This window comes from Vigna radiata, chromosome 8 (genome assembly GCF_000741045.1).
Source record: "Vigna radiata var. radiata cultivar VC1973A chromosome 8, Vradiata_ver6, whole genome shotgun sequence".
In the NCBI taxonomy this organism is placed as follows: domain Eukaryota; kingdom Viridiplantae; phylum Streptophyta; class Magnoliopsida; order Fabales; family Fabaceae; genus Vigna; species Vigna radiata.
The window spans coordinates 5,375,338-5,387,396 of NC_028358.1; the positions used below are offsets into that span (position 1 = coordinate 5,375,338).

The 12,059-nt window shown below is 28.9% G+C and overlaps 1 protein-coding gene across 1 annotated transcript; it reads right to left on the minus strand.

The window, feature by feature from the left end:
* Positions 1 to 731: 731 nt before the first annotated feature.
* On the minus strand, positions 732 to 5,192 carry LOC106770126 (F-box protein At2g32560-like). The gene is made up of 6 exons (XM_014655950.1): positions 4,749 to 5,192; positions 4,599 to 4,660; positions 1,709 to 1,881; positions 1,523 to 1,591; positions 1,190 to 1,371; positions 732 to 746 (listed from the first exon to the last, which is right to left on the minus strand). The coding sequence occupies exons 1-6, from the start codon at positions 5,190 to 5,192 to the stop codon at positions 732 to 734; spliced, it is 945 nt and encodes a 314-aa protein (XP_014511436.1).
* Between the last annotated feature and the right edge of the window lie 6,867 nt (positions 5,193 to 12,059).

Consider the following 12,059-nt stretch of genomic DNA (forward strand, 5'->3'; position numbering starts at 1 on the left):
AATTGAGATTTTTAATAATATAGGAATGAAGTTTTATTTTAATTTATGTAGTTTTATGTGAATTATAGATTTAAAAAAATGGAAAATTAGAGTGTTACACTTCTCCTATATGAAAAGATTTAAAATTACAGCAAAGGGATTTGTTAAAGAACTCAGAATTACAACAAGATATGGTTTTAATCAAGAAAAGGTGACCATTATATTATACTAATTATTTTATAAAATTATGGATAATATTTGCTGAGTTATAAAGTTATAAAGCCTGATCCTGTATGTACTTACTATTTGGTGGTCATCTAGTTCAGTTTAAGCATCTTTCATTTGAGTCAAAAGCGGTAAAAAAATTATGTGTTATAGTTTTATATGATCCACATTACTATATATTGAGTTATGCAACTTGAAAATGATGAAATGAATCGTAAAATTTGTACACTTGTTTCAGTTTTGTGTTTTAAACATGGCATATATAATTCAAACCAAAATCAGGATTTTCTATCCATACCATAAAAACTCAAGTCACTCTTTGTAACCACATATTACATAGCTTTAGAGTAAGTCTCCTTTCAAAATACCAGAAAAACAGTGTTTCTTCAATTAATGTTACATACATGCATACTTTCATATATATATATATATATATATATATATATATATATATATATATATATATATACACACACACAGTACTGTTTCTTCAGCAACAATCAGCTTCAGAAGCATGGTTTTTGGAATTAGTCACAAGCTGTCTGCATATGGACCATTTCAATGTATAAATCTAACAAATAAAAAGGAGAGTAGCAAAATTTGATTTACATTGTATTGGTTGCCCAAATGAAAAATGGAGTTTGTCTTGAAATATATATATATATATATATATATATATATATATATATATATATATATATATATATGTATGTATATGTATGTATGTATGGTTGTACCTGAGATTGAGTTGAAAATCTAGAGGATTTGGACTTGTGCTGCCACTGGAGGCATATATAACACAGGTGCAGTCTGTTAAAAAAAGGAATAATTTATTGATGAATATTACGTGAGTTTATACTCATGCATGTGTATTCTATATATGTAGGGTTTTCTGTATAAATGAGAAGTGTAATATTTTCTTCATTAACAATGAATGGTGAAGATGATTAAATTGATGAAAGGAATTTGGAAGCGTGATGAGAACCTGAAATTGAAGAGTGAAGAGGTTCTTCCATGTTTGAATTTCATTGTGATTCTGAAGCTTTCTGATTCCTCCATAGTAGCCACCAATTCGATCACCTTGTTCTTCATTCTTCTTTCTACACAACTTTATTCGTCTCATGTTTGATATTTCAGGGTATTGTCTGAACTCCACTATCAATGTATCTATATATTATATCAAACAACAACATTAAGTCAATAATATGCTAAAAATTTCTCAATAAAACATGACTATCAAATTTATCTTTAACATTTTTCACATTATATCACATAGGTTTCTCCTAGAGACAACATATGGAATCAGAAACTTTGTTACCATTGTATTCACATTGACAACAACTTTGATTACATGAGTCTAAGTGACCGATAACAGCGTACCACCAATCTGCAATACATTTCACAAATTATATTAAATAAAATTAAATATATGAACTAATTATAAAAAATGATATTTTTGAAAAAGTAAAAAGAAATAATATTTTGTTAGAATTTAGAATGATACCATAAGGAGATTGTGTATTTGGTCTCCATTGAATCTCAATATGATCGTCTGGTTTCAATGTGTCTAAAGAATGAGAGAGATGTACAAGATATGGAAGAGTATCAACTGAGGGAGCTCTCACCATATCCCATTCAATGTTCTTCCCTAAACATCTCCAACCTCCATTTTGATACCTAACATAACATAAATCTTTCACAAAACAAAACTATTTTGCCAAAGAAGATAAATTCATTCGATATATATAAGCATCCAAATCTTGATAAATCTTTTCAAAAGAGATTTACTGGAAAAGCATACTATGTAAAAGTTATTTGAGTTAAAATTAGTTTATTTATAAGTTAAAATAGAAAATTTAAAGAACTACATGAAAGCATTTCTACAAATTAGTTTATCCATAATTTGAATTTATGTAAAAGTAGTTTATTATAACTTTCTTTTTCTCTATCTAAAAAAAATGAAAGCTCTTATAAAGTGACCTGGATATTAGTCCCACATCTCACACTTTGCCTCATCCACAAAAAAATTATATGTATAAACTTATATATTCAGTTATTCAACTGCTTATTTTAAAGATATTGTTATTGATCCTTAACATAACATAATATTCAGTTATTCAATTGCTTATTTTAAAGATATTTTGAGTATGTTATTATCCTTAACATAACATAAAATTAGAATGAGTCTCTTATCAAAACTTAGATTCTATTTTATCTCCTAATTTTATAAATGATTAAATATAATTTTCTCCATCAAATGTTGTTTTTGTCTTCAACTGAAACCAATTTATAAAGTAAAATTTACTTATATAACCTTTGACTCTGATACCTAAAGTTGCTAATTTGACTCATGACTCGGTCTAGCCCTAGTCCATCTTTGAATAAGCCTCATTTAGGAGACCTCCAAATGAAGGGACAAAAAAAAAAGTCCCAGCTTTCAAAGCCTCTTCTCAAGATTAAGGTAAGTTTGACTCCATTACAACACTTTAATTAATTCTTATAAATAATATTTTTATTCTGGATCTAAGATTGAACTAAGTCACCTCAAGTCAAGGTTAAAATAAACCAACCCAAATCGAAGGTTAGAACTGGGCCTTTTAGGCCAAAATTTAAGACGAGCCTTCTTAGGCCAAAGGTTGAGATGAGACATCTCATACCAAAGATCGAGATGGGTAAGACCCGATCAAAGGTCGAGATGAGCCAAAGTCTAGACGAGTCGGTAGCTAGAGGTCAAGATAAGCAATCTTGTGTTGAAGGTCGAGACAGATTGTCCTGGGCCGAAGGTTGAGACGAGTAAGACTAGATGAAAAATCGGGACATGTCAACCTAGGTTGAAGGTTTGGAAGAGTCAACACAAGTTGAAGGTACAGACAAGCCGACACAAGAAGGGTCGGGCCGAAGGTCGAGAAGGACCAGATTAGGCTGACAGTGGAGATAAGTCGACCTGAATTGACGGTAGAGACATGTTGGCCTAGGCTGATAGTAAAGACGAGCCAACTTGAGTTAACAATGGAGATGGGCCAACTTGAATTAACGATCTAGATGGGTTGACCTGAACTAATGGTTACGACAATTAGGCCTTTGCCAAAGGACAATTTGATATGAAGTTTTAATTTTCATACAACTTTTTGGTTATATTTCCAATAATATATTTTAAAATTTAATATTTTTCATATTTTAAAGAAAAGTCTATGGACTGAACCTAACCTACAAGATTTTTGTGGGTATTTTGGCCATGTGAACTTTTTCAACGAGGACTTTTTGTCCCTATGGGCTTTTGTGGGATTAGCCAAATTCACAATTCTATTGATAGTGCTACCAAAACGGGCTATCTAGCGTGACCCAACTTGGCCCATCACGGGTTGATCATTTAGTGAGTCAATCCAACTCGACTCACTTATTGGTGAGTCGAAAAAAATTTGAATTCGACCTGGCCCACCATAGACTAGTAGGTTAAATGGGTTAGTTGATTAGCTCACTTTATTACAATTTTTTTTTTCAATAAAAAAATAACAAAATTTTTCTAATTCAATTCTAAATAAAAAGAAAGAGTCTTAAATTATATTTATAATAAATCAAAACTAAGATTTTATTCACACAAAGATATCAAAAAATCTCCTCAACAAAATTTTTAACGGCTTCATAGCAATTCAAATTTGTTTATGCATAAAAGTTAAGTTAGTAAGTATAGATGTGTGGATTTTTCATGTCGCCTAATTATTTCATACAAAAATAATTTCACATGAGCCTCTATTTGAATACTTTGTAAAATGACTAATCCAACAAAAAATATTTATTAGAAAAATTAGGTGGGTTAGTGAGCCAACTCGGCTCACCATGGGTTCAATCCAGGTGAACTGAGTTCTTAGTGAGCCGAGTTCAAAATTGGCTCGTATCAATTTCAATTTTTTTTTCAACTCAAGTTAACTTACAATTTTCAACCCATTTTGACAACACTATCTACTAATATGATACTCCTACTTATATATTGTAAATTAGTTTTATCTCTAATCCAGATGAAATAATATAATTAACAGCAAATTTTATTAAGATAAACTCTAATCTATGACTTTGAAATCATGTTAAGTAAACTTCAAGTCTGATTCAACCTTATAAAACTAGTTTACAAAGTGAAATTTACACCTACTCATATATTATAAATTGATTTTATTTATAGTTGACGTGAAACTTCAAACCGTCATAAATCACATTTTTTTTTCTTTTAATCATTAAACTCCATAAATTAAAACTTATTTTTTTAAATGTGAAAACTAAAAAATAATATTTCCTTTTCATTTTAAAAGATCTACAAGTCATTTTGTCTCAAAATTTAAGAACTAAAGAGAAAAAATTTCAGTTCATGCATTTAAAGATGGCTCCATTTTTGCATATACCTTGCTTGAAAAGTATTAGATTGTGAGTCATAGTTAACCAAGGCATTGTGAATCATCAGTCCCTGAAATACATAATATTGATCAATATATATAACAAAAACATATTAAGAGATTTAGATCTGAAATATAAAATCTAGTTATAGATTCTACCTTGTAGACCTGAGCAGGAAACCAAAAGCTACCGGTCTCTAGAGAGAAATACAAAGACATCATGAAATTGTTTGATTTTTTACCATTGAGGACCTTGAAATCTTCTAAGTATGAAGCAAGAAATAGGTTAGGCCAAACACCAGAAAAAGAACCCATTGAGCCAGTTTGATTGGTGTGTTGATTCTTCAACAAAACTCCATCTTTGGCAATTGCTATGTGCCATTTCCACTCCTTGTAAACAGCATCACCAATCACTCTTCCCCATTTTTGCTTTATGTGATTTTCCCAAAACTCATCACTTTGACATTTACCCTTCAAGAAAACACACACCTTTGACATTGTGCAAAGATCTATTGGAGAAAGGCATTTGAGAATCAAATCCAAGGTGGATTCCGGCAAATCCAACAGAGAGACAGGAACATCTACTTTAGTACTCTTCTCCATATATCTTTAAGATTATGATTAGGCTAATAATATTTCCTATCACATTAATAGAAGGTGAAACAATTCACTCTTCATTGAAGGTAACAAAGATGGCCCACCAAAAATGTTCGGTTTTCTTATAGCCAAAGATATCATTATATATATATATATATATATATATATATATATATATATATATATATATATATATATATATATATCACTATTTCTGTTTTATGCATACTAAACTGGTTATTACTCATTTGTGAGTGAGACACAATCTAAAACACACGATAAGTTCAAGGGTCTCATTTGGGCATGTCTTTTATTTATTATGTGAAAAACATTTCATTATTGAGAGTCACAAAATCTATTTTCAAACATAAAAAAAAATATCTTCATCGTTGATGTAGAACTAAATAATTGAGTATTGAAAGTTTGAGAGTGTCACTTTTTAAAAGAGAATAGAATATTTAGATTAAAAATTAATAATAAAAAAAGTTTACGAAGTGTGAAAGTAATTTGCTCTAAATAATTCTATGGCGTGCCGTTTTGGTTAGACTTTGAAATGACCGCCATTTTAATTTATCGAGGAAAATAATGTTTGCTGGAATGGTATCGTGAAAATGAAAGATTCATACATTAAAAAAAGCTTGCTAGAAGACAATTAAGAATAAAGGAAATCCTATGTTACGTATATATCAAACAATTTAATGTTTCTAGGAATTTTTGTTCACATTATAAAAATATATCTCGAATAAGTTGCAGAATGATGCCTTATAAATCAATTTCAACATTGAAGAGGTTTAGGTAAGTTGATTCAACATGTGTATGAGTTAGAACAAAATTCAAATTAAAAAAAAAAAGGATAATTTGTTTTAGAAATATAATCCTTGAATATAACTTTTTATGTTATAATAAATTGTAGTTTTCTTTTGATTTATTTTTCTACTTATGAGACCAAACACATTTAATCAAAGAGTTAAAAGAAATTTGAATATACATTACTTAATTTTAAAGGAATCATACTCACTCACTAACACAAAAATAATAATATACGTTACTTAATTTACTTCTAACAACAAATAAAGTTTATGTTCTTTTTTTTATATGACATATGTTCTTGTAGTGAACAAGCACACTCAAGAAATGTTGAAGTCATTTGTAAAAAATGAGTTTATACTCTCTCTCTTGGACCATCTCGTCTAGGTTTAGCTTGGATCATCATATCAATATTTTATAGAGTAATTATGGCCAAGTAATGTAAGATTTTCTTTTGGATTTTTTATTATAAGTCAAGTAGTATAAGATTTATTTTGGACCTTGTATTTTGAGTCAAGTAGTATGCAGTTTTTGGACAACTTACGCCAACAAAGACTATTGACCCAAGTGGACGTCCATTAGCTAATGTTGACCAAGTGATCAAAGTTTTAACCTAGCTTGGTGAATAAGTGTGTGTGACGTCCCACCCATATGAGTGTGGTAACATGTCGTGTTCACATTAGAGATGATTAATGATCATATGTCACTCTAAGAATGGAGAGGATTCTCCATAGTGATCACATGTCCTCCTCCTATTGGAGAGGATTTTCACCATGGTCTCCAAGTTAGGTCAAACTTGTGTTTTTAGGGTTTTGTTTCTAAAAATCGGAGACATTCTTAACCTATAAATATATGTGTCTCTATCTTTGTATTCTCACTTTGAGATTAGTAATGAAATGCTGCCAAAATATTAAGCTATTTTATTTCTCTAAAGTTAAGGCTACAACAACTCATGATATCTCTTTAGCTACCTTTCTTTAGAATTGACCTAATCTCTCTAAGAACACCATCAAAATACCACCTCGTCACCATTAAAATACCAAAGGCCATGAGTTTTATTTTTTATCCTCCATAGCTTCTGCACCTTCATCATTGTCATAATATCTCTTCATGCTTTAGGCCAACCTAATTTGAGAAAATTATTGTCATTTCATATTTAAAATCAAAATTACACATCCATTCTCATATTTATTTATTCACCTTAATGGTCATATGCATGATAAGGGAAATGGAAGGTTAATTTCATGACATGGATTAAATAAAGTTTAAAAAACTCTTGCAAAAGCTCAAGAAAACAAATAGCTCTTTAAAAGGCTACGAATAAAAACATTTTAATAAAATCATTTTTACTAAGAAGTTAAATAAAAAAATAGTCTACTCATATAATAACTCATTTATACAGATTTATTCAGTTTAGTACTCTTTTAAGAAATTTGTTATAATATAACAAATATATTAAGTCAGTTTTGGATAACTTTTTTAATGTTTTGTTAAAAACCCAAGTATTGTCTTTAATATTAAGTTTCTTCTACCTTTCACGAATATTCTTTCATATTCACTCCTAACTCAAATAAATACAATAATAAATTAAATTTTAGTTAAGTTTCAAAAACGAAATAATGAATTAAGTTTAAGTTATTTTAAAAGTAATTTACTCATATCCAACTTTTTTTAATATATTTTCATTCTATATATCTCTTTCCAACACATGTACATAAAGACATTTTAAATGAGTATGAGAGAATGAAAACTTTGGATGAGAATCCTTGAAATCAAAATTAGAAAATAAAATTGCATCTAAAGATTAAAACCTAATTATAAATACCTGATATGAAATAATTATATTATTATTAATAACAATGGACAAAATACTTTATTATCAGATATAATAATATATAGTATTAGAATTACACTTAAAAGGGTTAAATATGCTTTTAGTCCTTCAAGTTTGATTGATTTTTGGTTTTAGTCCATGCATGAAACATTGATGGCATTTGATCCTCCTAGTATAGAAACATATATGTTTAGTCCTTAATTTTAGACGGCGTTAATTTTTTGGTGAGGTGGCTAACGACATTGCCACGTCTCACTGTGCACTCTCTGCCACGTAATTCTTTTTTAACATTTGAATTACTTTTTTTTGGTTTTTCATCTGCCCCTTGTGCTTCCTCCGCAACCCCTTTCCCCTCTCCATCGCCGACACCAACCTTGGCTAGAGTTCAAATTAGGAAGTGTTTTAGGGTTTAATAGGTTGATTCAAACGGTGCCCCAATCTCCTCCTTTATCTGGAAGCATTGATTTTGGGGTTCAATCACCGCAACCCGTTTTGCCTGAGGAACGAATCTGTTGCCATTCCTGCTGGTTCTTGGTACGCTTGTTGTGTTAAGGGTTGTGTTTGACGGCCAGAAGAATGTTGTTCTGAAATTTGTTGTATGTTCTTTTAGGTACAACTTTAACAAGGTTGCTCAATATAAATAATTGACACTGGATCAGAGAAAGAAAACTGCAGATAGTTCTGTCTCTGCGTGCCTCACTCCCCTAAATTTCAGAAACCAGTGGTCCCCAACGGCGAAGCCACCACCTACACTCGTCTTCCGCTCAAGCACGACTATTCCTCTTCTTCCCCTCTCTCGCCTCCCGAAATCAAAACGAGATTTGGTGCTCCTTAGGACACAGAAACGCGAATCGAAAGCCCTAAATCGAAATCGAAATCGAGGGTTTAAGCCCCAAAATCGAAGAGTCGAGAAAACCCTAAGGAGTGCGAAACAGAGAGAGATTCTTGTTGTGGTGGTTGGAATCGCCGTGGGGCCAATCGTGATTCTTGTTGCGTTAAGCATTCTCTGCATATTTCTCTTGCTTCCCGTTCGCGTGATGTGAAGTTTTTTTTATGATTTGCTTTTCTTAAATTGAGTTTTGAAATACTTTGTTACTGTGTTTACGACCTCATTCCATAATTATTGCCTTCTATCTGATATGGAATTTGTGGTTCATTTTTTGTTCTTGATTGGGGTTGGATCTCATAGTTTTCACTGATTCTATAGTTTTTAGGCAAGTTTGTGGCTTGTTTGGTAAATCAGCGTGATTCTATGGTTTCTTGGTAATTGAGATTTTCTAATTTCTAGTTTTATAAGTGATGAAGATGAAGATGAATGTGTGACAGTGATGGAGTTCATTTTACAGTGGTTATGATAGTTGAGGTCTGATTGTAGTCCATGGAAAAGAGCAACGTGACACACAATTATAGTTAATTGGCATTACATGTGGTTGGCCGTTAGTTAAAATTTAACGCCATCCAATTTTAAGGATTAAGAGTAATAGTTTTAAAACTATGAGGACTAAATGCCTTCAATGTTTCATGCAGGGATTAAACCCAAAAATCAATGAAACTTCAGGGACTAAAAGCATATTTAACCTCACTAAGAATTATTTGTTAGAATAGTTTTATAGTTATTTATTAAAGTATTGATGAACTGTTTATTGAATTATTTGAGTTGTTGTATGAAAATTTTTTCACAGGTTTTTGGTAGACAAAATTATAAATATTATATTTAAAAAAATTTCTCAATTTTAATGATGATTATTATAAAAAATGTCGTTATAAACAATTTCATTATTTTTATGTATTTTTGAAAGGTTTAGAACAACAACTATGACCAAAATCGACATTATAAATCATTTCATTATTTTTCTGATTATTTTTTTGATAATAATGTTAACACCGTCGCTATTTAGAACTTTCAACTATAATTAAATGGAATTATCATTGTATTTTTTTTTTATCACATTTAACGACGACTAAATGTAACTTTTGTTGTTTTAACGACAATTTTTAGTGACGGTCAGTTCAACGACAGTTTCATAGTCATAGTAAAAACCTATTTTGGTTCTAAAATAAAATATATTCATACTATTTTATCGTTAAAAGATATTACTAAATGTAAATCTTGATTAATAATTAATTTATTAATCATATATTAACGAATGTTATGATCTTTTGTTAAATAAAAATAATATTATTAACTAGATTTAAAGGTTTAATTTTATTAATATATTTTCTTTAAGTAAAATATTATTATATTTTTTACTAACACAAAAATATATTTAATATACAAAATTTGAGAATTTATAAATTGATTAGATGAGACTTAATCAATTAAGTGAACCAAGTAGATATTTTTTTTTATATGATTTAAAAAAAAATATAATTTGTTATTGAAAAAAATGTAACAGACTTGAGAGAGAGATTTTGGTTGAAATAAATAAATAAATAAATAAATAAATAAATATATATATATATATATATATAAAGTGACATACCCATTGTCGTATATAGATGCACGTAGGCTCCCTTGAAAAAGATTGTTTTTGAAATCTCTCTTTTTAAAAGTTCTTTTTAATAGATTATCCTCCAAACTCCTATTGCTAATTCCACCCTCCCTTCACACAATAAAAATCATATCTTTGAAGGAAATAATTTCTTTAAATATTTTACCTTATTGCTATCTAGTAATAAAAAATAAATCTAATGTTATAAATAAGATTTCTATTTTTAGTTAATTTTATGTTGCTGATTTATTTTTTATTTTGGATATCAAAAGGTTTAATTCTTTTTATACAAACAAAAAATATTATTTAATTATATAAATAAAAGACCTTTTGAAACTTTATTAAATTTTATGTATTTAGTTACTTGAAATTTATATATTTATAAAAAAAGAAATTGGACATCCCAAAATATTTGTTGAACATGAAAATGATATAGTTTTCTTTTTTTCGTTTGAGTTTAGATTATAAATTATAGGTTTTAAAGAGAAATAATAGAGCTGAAAAGTAAGTCTCTCCTTTGGAAATAGAAGAGAAAGAGTTTCTTAAACCTATTTTATAGATTATATATATTACGTTGCAGTGTTTCTTCAGTAACAGTCAGCTTGAACACCATTTCAGCAACAAGATCTCTGTTTACGGAGCTCTGCAATGTAAATATAACTAATCAGACTCTCTACAAAACCATAAACCAAACAAAACTGACCAAACTATTATTTATTTTTTATTCGTTCTCCAAATGAAATATATATATGGTTAAATATATGTTTTAGTCCTTATATTTGTTTCTCATTCTCAATTAGGTCCTCATGTTTTTTTTGTTCCAATTGCATCCTAATATTTGTAAATTTGAGATAATTAAGCCCTCTCCGTTAACTGGAACTAACGTTGTAGGCCAATTGAGAGGACTTAATTGTCTCAAATTTACAAATATTATGATGCAATTGGGACAAAGAAAAACGGAGAGAACTTAATTGTCTCAAATTATAAATATTAGGATGCAATTGGGACAAAAAAAACATGATGACCTAATTGAGAATGAGAAACAAATATGAGGACTAAAACATATATTTAACCTATATATATATATATAAGTGTTTTTTAATAAATTTTTTAATTATTTTATTATATTTATATAATTGTTTGTGATTAGTCTATTTTAAATATTTTTTAAAAATAAATTTAAATAAATAAATAAAGTAGTAGTGTACCTAAGATGCAGTTCTAGAGCCTTTGGACATGTCCTATTATTGGAGGCCCCGCTGGAGACCAATGTAACACTTGTATCATCTGTTCAAAAATCAAAATCAGTTTAAAACTTCATTTTTTAAAACTTTTTTTATTTTTTTTTCAATAATTTCTGAAATTAAAATAAGTATTCACACTGATTATCGTGATCAATCTCAATAACTGAAATAGTCAGTTTAGTTTTTTTTTTCTTTGGTGTATTATTTCTCCCAAAAATGTAAACGAAAGTTTTCTACATTAATAAACCTTGGACGAGCATTCATCTTAAAATTTTTAGAAAATTAAATAAAATTTTCCATCATATTTTAAAAGTTTTATATTTTACTAATTATATCCAAGAGAATTATTAAATAGTTAAAATATAATTAATCATTATATTTTAAACACAAATTTATAAAATAAAAATCATTATAAAATTGTGAAAAGTAAGTACCTGAAGTTGAATTAAGAGGTTGTTCCATTTTTGAATGACACGGTTGTCCTCAAGCTTTCTGA

Excerpts from the sequence above, each read along its gene's own strand:
- LOC106770126 (XM_014655950.1), bottom strand. The coding sequence starts at position 5,192 with ATGGAGAAGAGTACTAAAGTAGATGTTCCTGTCTCTCTGTTGGATTTG. Across the intron at positions 4,661-4,748 it reads TTCCTGCTCAGGTCTACAAG|GGACTGATGATTCACAATGC; the intron begins GTAGAATCTATA and ends TATGTATTTCAG. Across the intron at positions 1,882-4,598 it reads TCTAATACTTTTCAAGCAAG|GTATCAAAATGGAGGTTGGA; the intron begins GTATATGCAAAA and ends ATGTTATGTTAG.